The 18,669-nt window shown below is 41.2% G+C and overlaps 1 protein-coding gene across 1 annotated transcript in view; it reads left to right on the forward strand.

Moving 5' to 3' along the window:
* The window catches only part of LOC146005778 (protein PTHB1-like), a 489,046-nt gene that overhangs the window by 459,822 nt on the left and 10,555 nt on the right, over positions 1-18,669 (forward strand). The window contains exon 20 of the mRNA XM_083145203.1: positions 14,466-14,688. Coding sequence (XP_083001329.1) covers positions 14,466-14,688 — 223 coding nt within the window. The remainder of the gene's footprint in view (positions 1-14,465; positions 14,689-18,669) is intronic.

Below are 18,669 nucleotides of genomic sequence, written 5' to 3' on the forward strand. Positions count from 1 at the left end.
CTAAGGGAGAGCAGACTGAAGTACTAACACCTACCACAAGAAGGTCAAATAATCCAGATTGCGTTGTTGATTTCACGCCCAGTGAAATAACACAGAGGCTTAGCAAAATTAAAACAAATAAATCACTGGGTCCAGATGGGATTCACCCAAGGGTACTAATGGAATTAAGGGAAGAACTAGCTACCCCACTACACTGTATCTTTAGCAATTCCCTGTCAACAGGTATAGTGCCAAGAGACTGGAAAGTAGCGGAAGTAGTGCCAATATTCAAAAAAGGGAGGAAGGAGGATCCAGCCAATTACAGACCGGTTAGTTTAACATCAATAGTGGGTAACATTTTTGAAGGATTCTTAAGGGATTGTATCCTGGAATATTTAGACCTTCATCGTTTACTCAGTACGAACCAGCATTGGTTTGTAAAAGATCGCTCATGCCAAACCAATCTACTATGTTTCTATGAGGAGGTTAGCAAAAACCTTGACAACGGGAATGCTGATGATCTGATTTTCCTTGACTTTGCTAAAGCATTTGATACGGTACCACACAAGAAACTAATAAATAAAATGGAAGCCATGGGTTTGGGTGAGAATATTTGCAGATGGGTAGGGAACTGGCTGTGTAATAGGGAACAAAGAGTGTCTGTGAACGGGGCAGTATCAGAAACAACACAGGTACTAAGTGGAGTGCCACAGGGTTCAGTCTTGGGGACCATTTTGTTTAACATTTTTATTAACGATATTGGGATTGGGTTACTCAGCAATGTTTCCATCTTCGCGGACGATACAAAGCTAAGCAAAGTTATCAAGTCATCGGAGGATGTTACCACACTTCAAAAGGATCTAGAAAACCTAGAGGAATGGGCCGACAAGTGGAAAATTAAGTTCAACGGAAATAAATGTAAGGTCATGCACCTGGGGAGACACAACCAGTGTGCAAGTTATACCCTTAGTGGTGAGGTACTAGGTAATTTAGAACTCGAAAAGGATCTTGGAGTCCTAATAGACCCCAAGTTTGGGTGTAGCGCCCATTTTAACGTAGCAGCAAAAAAGGCTAACAAAATTCTAGCATGCACCAAAGGGGTATGGAAACTAGGGACCCAAAAGTGATTATGCCCCTGTACAAGGCATTGGTAAGACCTCACCTCGAATATGGAGTACAGTTTTGGGTGCCACACTACAAGAAGGATATTGCTGAATTAGAAAAAATACAAAGAAGAGCAACAAAGCTTATTAGGGGATTGGAGAATTTAACCTATGAGGAAAGACTAAGTAAGTTGGCACTATTTACATTAGAAAAGAGACATCTAAGGGGGACATGCTCAACATGTATAAATATATTAGGGGCCAACACAAGTAACTGTCTAAATCCCTTTTTTCTTCTAGAATGGAAAATAGGACCAGGGAGCATGAGTATAGACAAGAAGAAAAAAGATTTTCTTCAGCGGGCAGGAAAAATTTCTTTACGGTTAGACCTGTCAAACTCTGGAACTCTCTTCCGGGCGAAGTTGTATCAGCGACCACAATAAATACGTTCAAAATAAGGTTGGACAATCATTTATTGGCCAAAAATATCCAGGGTTATATCTAAGTAACAAAATCAGACTTTAAATTAGAATAACATAAAATATAGCATAACCAGGTTGAACCAGATGGACGCAAGTCTTTTTTCAGCCGTACCTACTATGTAACTATGTAACTATGTAATTAGCAAGATAAAACACAGTTCCTTTACTTGTAATATATGCTCACATACATTGGGGTTAAAGATAAACAGCTTGCCAAGCCTGAGTGACTGGGGGCGGACAGAACCACTGTCATTATAGGAGATATTGGCTTCTCGTCAGGAACAGCCTCTCACGCTGGACTTGCAGACGCTGCCGCTTCCCGTCTCCGCTCGCCTCACTCTGGTGACGTCACTCCATCTTCCGTATAGGCCACGCCCAACTCCCCTGGACGGATGACATCAGGATCCCGATGTCATCAGTCCAAGGGCGTGGCAAACTGTTTATCTTTAACCCCCATGTATGTGAGTGTACATTACAAGTAAAGGAACTGTGTTTTATCTTGCTCATTGTGTGCTTCTCCTTTCCTTTTGCTTACAAGTACACGTTGGACCCTGGTTTAAGTCCTGGAGTAAAGCAGCACGCAACAGGGGATCTGATTCCTCCATTGGAGAGAGGTTTTGCACAGTGGTATTATTTTGTGTGTATATATATATATATATATATATAAATCGGCTGGTAGTCGGCACTCAGCTCCCAGGTATGTTTGGCCCTGTGCCATCAGCCGAGTCCGGTGTGCCGGACAAATCGTCTAACTACTAAGATGGTTGTTGTATGAGTTATTTACCAGTCCTCAGTGCCGCAGACGATCGAGTGTGTATATATATATATATATATATATATATATATATATATATATATATATATATATAGGAATAACCCTTTCACTGCGCTAAGAACGTGTCTGTGGCAGCAACTCTATAAGGGCAGAATACACAAAGAAAATATAGAGTGCGACTCCTAGTGTATCACCACCACCACCTTAGACTTTGATGGTAATTGTCAACATACTCAATATCAGATAAGATTATACAGACAATTTATTAAAATTAGCAAAATATGCAGAATTGCAGTATCATTTCATCCGATTAATTCATGAAGAGTCAGATAGCAGTTATCACAATAACCCGACGCGTTTCGTCAATCAGACTTCATCAGGGGTGCAAAAAGACTCGATAGTAGAATGCCTCAGATTAAAAAACAACAACAAGTCCGGTTCCTCTAAGGTTCCCGAACTGACCAGATATTAAATTCGCTGGTCTCAACTACAATGAGGAAGTAGGCAAAGCGGTATTATTTGGAGAGGAACTTGTACGTAAGTCCTCTCCAGGATATCACAGTGAGAAAGATCCACTGTGCATAACACTCCAAGACTGCATGACGAAGTCCATTGGACGAAACGCGTTGAGGGCTTGTCCATCCTGACGGTGAACCTGCTGGTCTGTGTCCTGGGTTGTGGAGAGAACATTGCTGCATAGCTGAACCGCTGAACCAGGATTTCCGTGTGCATGCACTTTCGGACGCTGGTGACATCTATATGCATCTTTAAAAAAACCCATGTATGTGAGCTTTTATTGTTTAGTAAATTCATATTACTTATTGCTTACTCGTGCGCCTCCTCCATTCCTTTTCTATATATATATATATATATATATATATATATAAAAGCAGTGTTCCTGTAGTCCAAGAACAAGCATGTCACTGCAGTACAATACAATAAGCGAATGGTTTATTAGCCTCGACAGGCTATTTCGGGGTGCATCCCCTATATGAAGAAGAGACAAACAGACATACATTCAGATACAACAACACTCACCATTTAAAAAGGGAACAGCCTGCCGTCATTACGCCCACTCACCACAGCGCCACTCCTCCGTGCCGCACGCCTCTCCTCCTGGTCGCACAGCTCTGACGTCAATGGCTCACACCAGCTGACGCCGTCACCATGGCAATCCGGCTACCTCAATTCAGGTGCATAGGGAAGACATCAGTGGCTCTCACTCGCCTATGTCATTCCCATAGCAACCCTACAAGGTTTGCAGCACTTCAACAGTGGGCATTGGGGTAGTGTGTGCAATTACATATCTCTAAATGGCATATAGAAAACACATTATGTATAAAAATGCATCAGAGTACATGCTTAGCAGCCGTCCAACACATTTCGTCACTGTGGGACTTCGTCAGGGGGTTCATCAAGTCCCACAGTGATGAAACGCGCTGGGCTTGGCCTCCGACAGACAACACTGTATGCAGACATCCTGGTCCACCGAATTTTTGGCAGTGCTGCAAGACTGGTCCCGGTCTCTCCTACTGGCTTGATGCTTTCGTGGACGTTCATTTCACCTTTGGCAAGCAGATTGCTTTTAACTTCAATGTGAGCTATTAACACAAGTAAAACTGTTTGTAAACATATGCTTATTCTGCACTCCCTCTCCTTTCTTTTGCATATATCCATTGGTACATTGGAGCATTGGTCTAGCTCCGCGGAGACAGCTGCAGACATACATATCAAGGACTAAGTTATATAAGTGACTATGTACGGTTGGACTTCATACATATATATATATATATATATATATATATATATATATATATATATACACACTAAACATCGGCACTCACCTTTCCTAGTTTTGGGGTGCCCTATGGCTTGTGACCACATTGTTTAAACAGACATTGTAGGGGCTCTGCACACACTAAATTAACTGATAATAAATAATGGAGATTTGGTTCATGAATTGATCAATGCATTGATCAATTCATAAACCAAATCTCCACTATTTATTATCAGTTAATTTAGAATAGAAAATTACCTTCAGTAAGGTGTATATGAAATATTAATGATATTTTGATGATATCTCATTATGGTATGCAAATATTCCAAAACACGGAAAGATCCAACATACTTCTGGTTCCAAGCATTTTATTAGACTCCGCTTTTATTATGCATAGAATCCTTTTAATCAGTCAAATAAGTTCCTGACACAGTGAGGCTTACAGTCTTAGGAGTCTGTTTATGAAACTTAGATAAGCCCTTTCTCCTGCTCTTTTCCTTGACTAAGAGCTTAACTCAGCTTGTCACAATTTACCAGGAGGTAAAGTAAACTGTGGAGAAATCACCTCTATAAGGATGGTGGTCTGAATAAGAAACTGCTAGTAATCTGTGCTGATTACCGGGTGCATGATGACGGCTCTATAGTCAGGATCCCGATAGTCAGTACACCAAGTCTATGACCCCCATGGAGGTAGAATAGAACCTGTGGCAAGCCCAGCGAGCCCCTAAGGGGCCATCTTCGTTCCCATCCTTTGTCAGAGTACCAGCAGTCGGGATTCCGATGTCAGTATACTTACTAACAGAATCCCAACTGTCGGCCTATCATACCACACCCTTGATTGCCACTAGCTAAAATAATCTCAGGAAACTGTTGACTCATACACGCCTACTTCTTTAGTGTCCTCTTTGGGAGGGGGCCACTAATCTGGGCATGGCCAAATCATAAAAATAAGTGACCGGCTGATAAATGTCCTCACAGGTGCACTGGCCTACCGGCAATCTTCCCTGTGATGTCTATGGCCAATCTGCCTCCCGGTTTTGTTACATTTCCATTGTAAAATGGATGTAGGTAGGCCGGCACTAGCTATACAGCACATCCTTTCCATCATCCAGACCACACTCACACAACTAGTCATGCCTACACTTTATTAGTCTTACCCTTACAGCAGTAGGCCCTTCATGGATTTCAGGCCCATGTGGACCTTAATCTGGCACTGATTGTTAGTTTGCTCTTCCAAAATTGACTTTCAACATTTATTGATTCATACACATGTCAGAGTTTCTACTACTCTCTGTTTTGTAATCCTGTCCTAAATATTTGGGAGGAGCTTAATTTTTTCATAATGCACTGATGAGGTAAGATTTTACCTTTTTAACAGCTACATTGGAATTTCAAGACAACAGTGAATAACTTTATGATTAATACATTATATGACAATACATATATTGTGGTTTAGCAGTCCAGTGAATACAGTATGTATTTGTGTTTTGTGATAATATTGTTGAATTGAAAAATAAAAGACTAAATTGCCATTAATTGACTATGGCTAGCAGTAACTGTATGTTAGACAGTTGACATTCAATCATTTTTCATAAAATCCCTTTAAATAACTGCAGCAAATCCACTGGTAAGGTGCTTATTAAATCGTAATATTGTGACTTCAAATATCTTGTACTTTTTACAGGAATTACTAGGCTTCGGTGTGAGCAGCACTGCTTTGAACATGCTGTTGGCTTGCAAACAATATTGTATTATTGGCATAAATTTAAAAAGTTAAAAAGTATACCCAATATACCCAGCCCAAGAATAAAGGTCATAAATGGTAGTAAAAGTTTCTTATGGCTTGCTGTGACCACTCCAGACTTCTTCTCATGTGGCTTATGATGTCACCCAGAACACCTCCAGAGGAATTTACTGGTTCCTTACTAGCGGTTTGGCATATACAATTCTTCACCTTATTATTGTTATGACAGTGCATACAGAGTTTTATAGCCAATGTGAAACCAGATAACCTTTCCTTTAATTTTTCTTTTCAATTTTATGGCCTCCACTAAATGAATTTTAGCAGGTCACCCACAAAAAAAGGTGCGATTTACCCCTGTAAGTGCCAATGGGGGCCTGCAGTGGATTTCTGGAAATGTACTGCAGGCCCCTCCATGACTGAAGTGAAACCCATACTCCTTTCTGTATATCTTGTAAAATTGAGTTGTTAAATTAATCCATCTGGCATAGTTTTTAAGCTAGATTTTATAGTTAACGCCTGGTTTTGGACACTTGATGCATAGCCTCAGTTTATAGATTTATGTGCTTTTTTCTTTGTTTCCTTTTGGCACATTGTAATGCTGAGGATTTTTCATCTTTTGTTTCTTCTACCCAAATTTCTGTGCAGTGTTTTATCTTCATTATAACTCTAGCAACACTAGCATGATTATATATTTAATATATATATATTTTTATTTGGAAATATTTTTTTTATGTGTTTTAGACCATTAAATCTAAAATACATATTGTTTTATATAAATTCAATGTTTGTAACTTCTACTGATGTCCAGAGGTGATTAGATGGAGGGGGAGATTTATCTGCTTTCCATGGGGGTGGGAGTGCCACCCAATTTAAGGGAAACTCCCGGACATTTTGAGAGAGTAGGCAAGTATTAGATTCATGGGTACAGTATATTTAAATAATAATTTAGAGATGTTTCTATGCTATGCATAAGGGACAGTAGCCAGTAGTGGAGGTTAGGATTATAGTTTATAATCAACCTATTAAATTGTATTAAGATGTCGATTTTGTTCTAATAATAATAAATAGACCTATGAATAACCAAACAATTATTTTTATCTACAACAAATAGGAAGTAAAAAGGAAGAGTAGTTGGTTTTTATTGTTTCAATCATAGCATCAAAACAAACTCTATATACAGTATCTTAATGTGCATTTTAGGAATTTAAGATATTTTAGTTAAAATCAGCACTATAAAGATTTCTTTACTATGCACAGTCCTTTGCTGTATTATTTGCCACATACCTCAAAGCTACCAACAAGTGACGGTGCCACCCGCCACGCACCTTTGTGCCACATACATCACCTACAAATGCAATCATTTTCTATAAAGGGTTTTTGGAAATAAATTGCACCCAGTTTGCTAACAGCTCTGTATCAGAACCTGTTTGTCTATTTGGCAGTAGAACATTGCAGTGCAGATATGTTTTATGGCATCTTTTGCTTAGATAATCACAAACACAGAAAAGAAAACTGTTAAATGCTAATAATAAGCTGCTTCTTCCAGAGAGTAAATTCCGCTAGTTCATAAAAATAAATCTTTGCAGCAAATGTAATACATATTTCTAAATGTTTATACTTCAGGTATAATTACATAGGTCTATTTTTATTCTTAAAAATGAATTCACTACTTTCATATATGATGAAAAAGAAATGCTTACATTTGCCCTGGGTGATCTGACATCATATGAAATAGCAGGTTTTTATAGTATAGTCTGTGTGGGACCACTCTATGCTTGTAATTAAACTGTGTACTGTGGCATTTATATTGCTCCTTACATTATATTTATAAAGCCTTATGTATTCCTGGAATAGAACCTAAAATAATGCTTCATGTAGGTGGTCTTGCTGGCTGCATTATACTTTGGTATATTAGCCCATATGTTCATTGGTCACAGGCGAGGGGATCCTGCATCATCTTTAGACTGCAAACACTGACTATTCCCGCATTCTTTCACTCATCTGGCTTTTAAGTACTTGGCCGGTTTACTGACATTTCTTGTTCTGCAAGTTCTTTGACTGGAAATGCTAATATTTGTTATCATCTGTTTTTTTTTGTTCTGTGCTGCACTTTATGGAACATGCATTAAACGTACGCTATTTGTGTTGTTCTAGCACTAAAAATCAGACTTGTTCATATAGCCGTCTGGTTCAGAAACCTTTGCCAGGCTGCTGCCTTTCCTCTCAGTTATTGATTTTAAAACAGTCTAATATTTGGAAAAAAAAACCCGTTTATCAATCCTTTAATTTTTACCCAGGGCCACTGAGAGCCTCATCTTGGGAGCTGCCTATTACGCTATGTGCACAGCTACAGTTACATGCAGTGGCAGCTTCAGGGATTGGGCTGCAGTACAATTAAAAATTCAAATACGGGAGAAACACTAAGGGGGACATTTACTAAGGCAAATACGCCTAAAAAAATTCCTATTTGCATAATAAAATACGATTTTTTTAGGCGTATTCATAGTTTTGGCATTTACTATGCCAAATACAAAATTATCCCCCGGAACACAAATTTGCATACGGCTAAAACAGCCATATGCAGTCGTATTCATTCGTATTAAGAATATGATTATGAAAAATCATATTCGTATTCTTAGTAAATTTCCCCTTAATTGTCAGTCAATCAGTTAGGAATGGCAGTTGCTTTGCCTCCCGTATTTGCTAAAGCCCCCTTCTGGAGTCTCCCCTGGTTACATGTACAGACTAGGAAGAATGTGATTGCACATGCTGATATTAAGCTGTAGTCTTCAGTATTGGTCTGCACAATAACTTTTTTACAACCAGAGTGTGGCTTCGGTGGGTCTTATACTGCCCCTTCCATCATTGCGGCTGCTGGGCCCTAAACTGTATCCATGTAGTTTAAACCCATCTCCTAGATATTTTGGAAATATTCTGTACATTTTTCTATATAATAATGGGAAAAAAAATGTAATCAAAATGTTACAAGCTTTAGTTTCAGGGCATTTATATATACATAGGTTCCCATAACCTTGCATTGAGATTAACCTGCAGACTGCAAAATTGTGATTTTCATTCATGCATCCAGATTATTGAAATATTTTATGATCAAATTTCAGCCATGTTCCAGTTGTCAAAAAGATCCCATCACATTTTCCTCCAGAATACTCCATGGCTTCCAGTTGTCCATTTATGACTGCAAAAGCAAACAGAATTAATTATCCCTCCATCACCACCAGTTGGTATGGAAACATTGTGTTTTGGGGTGCATGAAGACTCGGGATGTGCTCCGGGCAATTTTAGTGTTTCTTGAAACATGTTTTCAATCCGTATCACCAGCAGTGTTTTGGATCTGGATCTGTTTCAAAACACCACCTTTCATCGTTCAGTGTTTTGTATCTGTATTTTTTTTTTAAACATAACCATAAAAATCGCTAAAATTGCTGAATTTGTTTTTGCTCCTACGCTATTAATCACCTCCATAACATTAATTTCCACTAATTCCAAATCTATCCTGAATACCTCACACCTCCATAATGTTGTTTTTAGTCCAAAAGGTTGCACCGAGGTAGCTGGAAGACTGGCTGTACTAATAACTCTTGCGAAGTACACACTGGAGGGGAGACAACTCAGGTAAAATAGAGCCAGTTTATACAAACTGCCTTTTTTCCTATCAGTACAGACTGTCTGACATGTCTACTTGAATGCTGTTACCAAAGTAATCCTCCACCATTTTTTCAATGGTCATAAAATCGTATGCTGCGACAATGGCAGGTCCTTTAGTCCGTACCAGATGTCCAAACTCGCTCCTGTCTGCCCTGCATCACTGCCAGTGGGACGGTTAGAAAATGTGAGCTGTTTCCTCGTAGCCACAGGTGTGCTGTTGCCATGTCACAGTCCACTTCAGATGGCAATCTTCTGACCAGCAGGTCTTTGCACCACTGTAGACTTGTGTCTGCCAGAAACAGAGACAAAACATACACTTTAAACCGAAGATCGAGCACGGTGGCCAGAGTGTATTCCTCTGACTTTAATATACTTTCCCCCTTGTATCCTATTAAAGCATATGGAGGGCTTCATCCACAAGAGCTACATGCTTTGTGGAATCACTTTCTCCATCTGCTCCTGCAACATCCTGATCAGGGGAATGACCCGGACTGTGGGGGATCCTTCCAGCATATGCAGAGGGCATGCTGCAAATGCTAGAAGGAGCCACCTCTTCTTCCCTTACAATAATGGGAAGGTCAAGCATCGCAACCGCCAACACCCTTGGACTCTCCTTGGGGATTTGTGATACCATGTCTTTAGAAGGCACAGTTGTTTGCTTTGTTTTAACTCTCTTAAAATTTCTAGTGGGGGGGGGGAGGAGGGCTTAGATCAGGCATTTCCAAACTTTGGCCCTCGCTGCCTCTTTACTCTGCTAGACTGGAGTGAAGAAGGTGTCCGGCCGCCTGCCCCTTTAAAAGGTCCAAATCTCGCAACATCCGACGGGGGGATCTTGCGAGGTCTGGAGACCCGCACTCCAAGTCCGGGCAGGAGTTCCCGAACAGGCCCGGAGAGTGGGTTCTGATTGGGGGTTTCCAGATTCCCCCAATCCGTACTCGCACATCCGTAATGAAGACCAGATAAATATACTTGGTCTCAACTTCCCATAGGACATTGTTTTAGCAATTCATGTTTTAAACAGATGCAGCTTTGCAAATGACACACATGACACACATACTGTGTTCAGTAATTTATATGATGTAACATTTATTTTTATGTAAGAGGACTGTAGATTCCTCAATCTAGCTGTTGGATTTGTCAGATCATCGTATGTGAAATTTGTTACATGAGATTACACTCATAATATTTTAGGGCTTGGTGAGCAAAAGATTATTGTGTTTTTAAGCTGAAGTGTAAACACAGTTTTGAAAGAGGATTAACTTTTTTACATTACTAACTACTTCTATGTAGTGTAGGTATTTGGATGGCAGATGTGCAGTAGATAGATACTGTAGTCAATTAATAGGTTGACAACAGGTTAGGGTTAGGCACTTGTGGGAGAGCTAAGGTTAGGCTACCAGAGGGGACAGTTAAGGTTAGGTACTTGCAGAGGGTTAGTATTAGGGTTAGGTACTTGGTGAAGGGTTAGTATTTGGCTGCAGAAGGGGGCGGTTAGGATTAGGCACTAGAGGCAAGTTTAGGGTTAGGCACTAGGGTTGCCGGATGACGGCCCGACAGTCGAGATGCCGACAGTCAGTAGTCTGACATCGAAATCCTGACTGTTTAAATGCCCGACAGTTGGGATTCCAACTGACAGGGGCTATTCTCCCTCTTGGGGGTCCATGACCTGTGGCGAGCCACCGAGGCCACAAGGGGCATAATTGCTTTTGCCCCCTGTCAGAGTACCGTCGGTTGGAATTCAGATGTTGATAAACTGACCGTCAGAATCCTGACTGTTGAACTGCCATACCAAACTCAGGCACTATTGGGAGGATTAGGGATAGGCACCAGTGGTAGGGCTAGGCTGGGCACTAGGGGGAGGGTTATGGTTAGCATAACAAAAAAGTGTCAACCATTCCTGTGTGGACCAGTTGCATTTCAACCTATTGAACCGGTCATCCTTTTTGAGCTGAAGAGTAATTTTAGAGGGGTGTGAACACATGCGTCTTGCTAATATAAAGTCATTTCTAAGTTTGTACAATACCAGTAACTGTTTTCCAAAAATGAATCTGCAGATAAGCAAAATGGAATCTGAATGAAGAAAAAAAAAATATCAGGAGACCGAACCTCTGCACATAATAAAGGATAATCTGTCTTGACTAGGAGCCTGACTCAGAGATTATCGGTAATCTGAGAATATGCTGTAGACTGCAAAGAGAAAGCCGATGCTCAGAGTGAAAGAGAAAATTGCAAATGGATCGCTAATCGCTATCCACTCACACATCATGTTGCAATTCTCACAGTTTTTGCTTTCTGTGTAATTGTGAGGAAGTCTGACCATCCCACTAATCTGCGACTGAGACAGGATGAAAGTGGCCATCACTGACGTCACTGACTCTCCTCAAAAACTACTGTGATCAAACTTTAACTACATAGCGGTCAGGAATTTTGGCACTATTTGCAGCTGTGCATTTGCCATTCAGCTGACGTGCACGCACAGTTGTTTGATAATGGTCCGAACTGCGAAGTCGCTGATTAGTGTCTATTTCTTAATATATATGAGGTCTTTACAAAACTGTATATTTTAAGTTATAAAGCTTTGATTTTTTAATTAGCCTTAGGCGTATGTCTTGTAAGCTCTCACGAGCAGTCGCTCTGTCCTCATTTCCTTTTCCTTTTCTGACTTCTATCATCATCTCCATAATTTATACATCAGAACCTAACCAGGACTCCTGGCTGTTTATTTGAGTGTTATGACCTTTAGACTGTAAGCTCCTTGGAGCAGGGCCCTCTTCCCTCCTGTTTTCACAACCCGCTTCTTGCATTTTAATTACAGCTCTCTTACTCACCGTCTGTCTATACCCACATCTCTTCTCACTTGTGTTCATTAAATTTCTGCCAATGATAACCCACCCCTGGTATAATGTAGACAACTTCTTTGCTTTCCTTTATCTCAGCTGTATTGTGTACTAAGAATTGTGCTGCTAATTGTTACCTGTGCTCTGTATTTGTTCTGCATTTACTGTTATGTTTAGTTTTGTGTATACTGTATTGTTTTAATGTGTGCTCTATGTACGGTGCTGCGAACCACTTGTGGCTTCCTTCCCTCTGCTGGCGCTTGAAGATGACATCACCTCCAAGCACTAGTTAGCCGGCTCTCCGTAGGCTTATAACGTTACTTGGGTCGGAACAACCTGGGTCACCTGCTTACAATGCAGCCTTACACGGTTCCTTTGTGGGTCCAAGCCTGGTAGCTTCCCAGGTCAGATTCCCAGAATACTGGACCGGGGTTAGTTTTCCAGGACCCTTTTGCACTGAGCTGCAACCTCGGTAGGCCTTGCAATAACCTGGGTTATTGCAGCAGTGGAAAAGGAGTAGAAGTGACAGTTTTCTTGTTCAGCTTATGTGTTTAAGTTAGGCGCTGCGGGAACCCTTGTAGTGCCATATACTGTAAATTAAGCATTATAATGTTTCCAATAATGAAGCATAACTGAATATGCTGTGCTAAATAAAAAAACCTGTAAATAGATATATAATACTAACAATAATATCAAAACACCCACACACACACATATATATATATATATATATATATATATATATATATATATATATATATATAGCAAACAGCAGGGATCCGGCTCTCCGTTTAGGTTGCTCTGCGCCGGGTGCCCATACAAAGTAGTGTAGATAGCAGCGTTGGATAGTATAGCACTCCTGGCGTCTGGTTTTCAAAGTAATAATTCAGGCCACAAACGTGGGTTATTACAACGTTTCAATGCCTTTATTGTAGCGGCATTTTCATCAGGTATAAAATTTTATACCTGATGAAAATGCTGCTACAATAAAGGCATTGAAACGTTCTAATAACCCACGTTTGTGGCCTTAATTATTACTTTGAAAACCAGACGCCAGGAGTGCTATACCATCCAACGCTGCTATATATATATATATATATATATATATATATATGTAAGGGTGTGTGTGTGTGTGTGCCTGTCCGATTATCTATATATATATATATATATATATATATATATATATATATATATATATAATTTTTGTAAGTATTCCGCACTCTGTTCCATGCTCATAATAGCGGGGGTACTCCTACTGATGAATCAACATCAAGGTATAAGGAAAATTGAAAAGGGCACTCACCAAGTTTTGTAAAACATCAATTGAATTTTATTGGCATCTGATAACCAAGCGTATCGACGTGACGTTACGCTTGTATCCTCTCTGGAAGGTGGATGCCAGGTTGCATGTTTACTTACAGTTGTTTGTTAGGCTGTACCTTATCCTGAGGATGGTCTATCTTGAACCGAAACGTATCGTCACGTCGATACGCTTGGTTATCAGATGCCAATAAAATTCAATTGATATTTTACAAAACTTGATGAGTGCCCTTTTCAATTTTCCTTTTATATATATATATATATATATATATATATATATATCGCCAATTCCGCACTCACAATGATCAAGTGTTGACAATGGGGTGCTTCCTCTAAGGTAACAGGTACTGTTCCACAAATATTAGTCAATATGGCCACTTACAGTAGGTCCAATTAAGGGCACTCACCAAATTTTCAAAGAAGTGAAAAAAGTTTATTACATCACATGCTTAATCGCAGATAAATAATTCTGGGGTTGGTTTCGGCCATGTATGGCCTTTCTCAAGACACTGCAGCTGTTGACAACCTTTCAGTTCCAGAGACCAGGGTATATATATATATATATATATATATATATATATATATATATATATATATATATATATATATATATATATATATATATATATATACGTGGGTGTATTTTTGTTGATTTACTCCACTATGGGTTATTCCTGTACAGTCTGTTGTTACAATGTGGTATTTTTGTTTGTAACTACTTATTGTTATAGTATTAGCTTGAAAACAACATAATTCTCTCTACCTTCTCCCTTTTCCTTTAGGGCTGGGAAGAGTCTGTGGATGCAGCACTAACTCATCTGCTGAGGACCTGTCTGTCTAAAAGTTCTAAAGACCAAGCCCTAAATCTCACCAGTCAACTAACTATCCCAAAAGATACTACCAGACTGAAGAAGCACATCACCTTGTTGTGTGATAGATTGGCTAAAGGTGGCAGATTATCTCTAAGTGCTGATTCAGGATCTACACAAGCTATTGTAATGCCAGGTAAAAAGCATTTCTGCTTTAATAAAATGCTTAATTCCTTTGACAGAACCAAACATATAAATTGCAGTATGTAGTTAGCACACAGCGCACTTGCCCGCCTATGTATGCACTGTTGCCAGCTGCCTTGCTGCCTACTATAGTAGTAAAAAGGATAAACAATACCTTGAAGTTGGCTGCAGACTTCTGATGGTTCTTTACAAAGAGACGGGGATTGGATCACTCTATTTTTTTGCATCTAGTTCTCTGATTTTGTTTTCTAACATATTTTGGTAGGCGAAAAACTGTTTTTTAAGGATAGCGCCTGCTTGAATGGCGGCACCGCGAGTGACAGCCTTGAAACGCACCAGTGAGTTGTGGGTGAGGTGTCTTGGGGGGGAGTTAGTGGCTAAGTAGTTAGTGAGGTTGTCAGAGATGATATTTTTAGATAGGGGATTAGACAAGAGATGGGGGGATAGTTGCCAGGGACAAGGAGGTACTTTACGGTGCTAGGCTCATCTTCCTCTCCCGCCGCTTTACCTTTGCCTCCCCCCTCTGTCTATCTCTTCACTGGCTCCCCATTCCTTTCCAAGTTCTCTTTAAACTCCTCACCACCTAAAAGGCTCTCTCCTCCTCCACCTCTCCTTACCTCTCTTCACTGATCTCTATCCACACTCCCTTCCATCCTCTTCGCTCTGTCGCTGACCGCCGACTGACCTCTCACCTAATCACCTCCTCCCACTCCCGTGTCCAAGACTTCTCTTGCGCTGCCCCCCTGCACTGGAACAACCTCCCGCCACCCATCAGGCTTTCTGATTCCCTGACTTCCTTCAAGTGCTCCCTCAAAACCCACTTTTTTTGACTAGCCCATCCCTCCTCCTAACCTCTTTTGATCCTCCTATCCTGCCTCCGTTCCCATCCGTTCCTACTTATCCTATTGTTTTTCGTTCGTCCACCCACCTCCATTTAGTATGTTAACTCTTATGAGTAGGGCCCTCCTTCCTCACCCTACCTCTTTACCTCACCTGTGCTCCTGTCCTGTTCTTCCCTTCCTCTACTTCATCTTCAGTCTCCTCGACAATTTCGACACCTACTTCTGAACTGATGCTGATTTTAGTTCTACCAGCTATACCACTATTTATGCTGTATTTTATCAACACACCCTGTACGTTACCTTGTAATTTGTTTTTTTGTTTGCTATGTACGGCGCTGCGGACACTTTGTGGCGCCTTATAAATAAACGTACTACTACTACTTTACCGTGTTCAATATGCCAGAGCCATATGATAGGGGCATGATCGGATCATGTGATGAGGAGGATGTCCATTTTTTTGGTGTGTTGGAGAGTCCATTTGTCGCCCAGCACCAAGTCTATCCTGGAATAAGTGTTTTGGACTGGGGAGTAATAAGTATATTCCCGGACAGTTGGGTTGTGTATGTTGTACAAATGGAATTCAGATAACAAGTTAGTAAAGGAAGACATTAAGGTTGTGCCTGCCTAAGGATTTAGGACTACAGGATTTGTCAAGGGAAGGGTTGACAACTAGGTTGATCCCATCGCCCATCACAATTAGCGAACCCTTAGCAGAGGCACCTATTAATGTGCACAACTTGCGAAGGAATGGTACTTGATTAGAATTTGGTGCATACAGTATACAGAGACTAGCGTAACCAGCGTGTTGTCCAACATACCTGTCAGAATGAAGTATCTACCCGCTTTATCAGCAACTTGTGTATGTAGGGTGAAAGAGACATGTTTACTGAATAGGCCCCATTTAGTTTAAAGGGGCCGTTCGCATAATAACCCAGAAGGTATTGTTTATCCTTAAACAGTGGGGGGTTCACAGAGGAGAAATGTGTTTAGAGCAATTAAATCTGCTCTGTGTTTGGCAAAAAAGGACAAAGCTAATCTACGCTTATTTGGGAAGTACAACCCCTTAACATTCTATTAGAGAAACTCAGGCATGGTAGAGGTAGTCCTAGCTTGCTTATCAACTTGCACCTAAACATAGTGTCAAATACTGAAGTATTTTGGGGCCAGAGTGACCCTGTGGACCTTGGGTAAACAACAGAAAATAGAAAAAAATAAAAAAGGTGGTGGGGGAGGGGAGGAAAAAACAAGGGAAGGGGGAAACCAAAATGACCCAGTATAATGGTTCTGCATAACTACTGCAGGGAACAACGGAACTTGCAGTAGTATACTAAGGGGTATTTGGGGGGTTGCTGGCCTAGGGCCTCCACCCATGCATCATGCAAATAAGAAGAAGCATGGTACTGGTCGCAATTGGCATACATGGAACTTGGAGCGGGAGAAGATGTAACTGCTTCTAAAGATGTAACAAAGGATAAGTAAAAAGAGAAAGAGTGGTTGGCATAATATAGCAAAATGGAGCTAAACTCAGTCAACACATATCAGTAATATAAAATTATAGGTCAGGGGGTACAACAAGTAAGGACATGTAATTAAAACCGTATTCGACAATAGCAAAAAAGAAGAACAGTAGCAAATAACAAGGTAGAAATATACTCAGCCGAGCTACTAGACTTAAGGGACCATAGACTTCGATCCAGTCAGAGACAGGGACCCAAATTTGGAAGTGTCCAGCAATTTTTCATGTGGCTTCCCACTCCATGTGGGGGGTCGACTTCTGTTTATCTTCCAGGGTTGCTTTAACTGAGATGTCCCAGCAACAGTTTGACCCCAGCTTCCAGGGATTAAATAGTGTAGGTGCTGTCCTCGTAGGTTACTATAAGTTTCATCGGGAATCCCCAGCGGTACAGTATGTCTTGGGAACATAATGCTGTCGTGATTGGTGCAACTGATCTCCTCCTCAGTAAATCCAAATCTCCGGCAGTTCTCACTACCTTAAGGATTCTTTCTTTGGTTGCTCTGGAATCTCTGGGCAGCGCTGCTGGTACTGTACAAGGCTTCAGGAGGCGGTGAGTCTGGTCAATCAGCAGGTCTTTTTCATCTGTATTGGGTAGAAGCTTGTAAAAGAGAGCTAGGGCATAGCCTTCCAGTTCAGAATTAGCCACAGTGTCTGGGATGCCACTGATTTTTATATTGTTCCTTATGGAACGGTCCTCCAGGTCCGCTAATTTAGTTTTCAAAGTGTTGAGTTCGGATTGTTGGAGGCCGTGAGAGGAAATGAGGTCGTTGTGGGATGCCACTAGTTCCTCCATTTTTTTTCTCCACTTGGTTGGTGCGGTCTCCAATCATCACTAGCTCAGTTTGGACCTCTCGTATCGAGGACATGAGATCTCTGGTCAGATCTGCTTTAAAGGCCTCTAGGACTTTACAAAGAGTTTTGACTGTAAGTGGGCCTCCGAGTCACTGTCGACTCCCATCTTGGAGAGAGGGCTTTGATCTTTTGTATTGAAGGATGTAGCCATGGTGCCACATGGTGAAGCGGCAGCAGCGGGTGATTTTTTTGATGGAAACGTCACCCTGGGGGGAGAGCTCCCTTAGAGCGTTTGGGAGGCATAACTACAGCAAGCACCTGGAGGAAGGGGATATTGTGAGCAGTTACGGGGATCTACATTTACCTATGAGCAAGTTTGGTAACTATCAGCATGGGTGAGAATACCACTGTATAAGTGTGCAATGTGTTTGGGATTATTAAGTGGTGCGCACAAGGGGCCGCAAGACATGCAGGAGAGAAAGCAACCCAGGGGGGCCACTGGACCACACAATATACGGCCTTCTGTAGCGTGGCGGGAGTCAGGGATAGGGCAAGGTCCTGGAAGGGGGATATGGGTCAGGGCAGGGTAAACCAGGCTCTAGGTGCACCTATGGGGGTGGGCCAGCCCAGTCCCCTGTTTGTACCTGATCAGCAGTAGCGATCTGTTAAGCAGGTGGTCCACCATCGCCCTCTCCAGGCTGGTAGGAGTTGTTGATGCTAGGCCTGGGCAGGTGCGCAACAAGCGTGAGGCGACATCCAGGTCCGTCCGGGTCAACAATGTGGCCCCAGGTCCCGGCCCCAGAGACACGGGCAGGCCGCATTC

The sequence above is a fragment of the Crinia signifera genome, chromosome 5 (assembly GCF_055691185.1).
Source record: "Crinia signifera chromosome 5, ASM5569118v1, whole genome shotgun sequence".
In the NCBI taxonomy this organism is placed as follows: domain Eukaryota; kingdom Metazoa; phylum Chordata; class Amphibia; order Anura; family Myobatrachidae; genus Crinia; species Crinia signifera.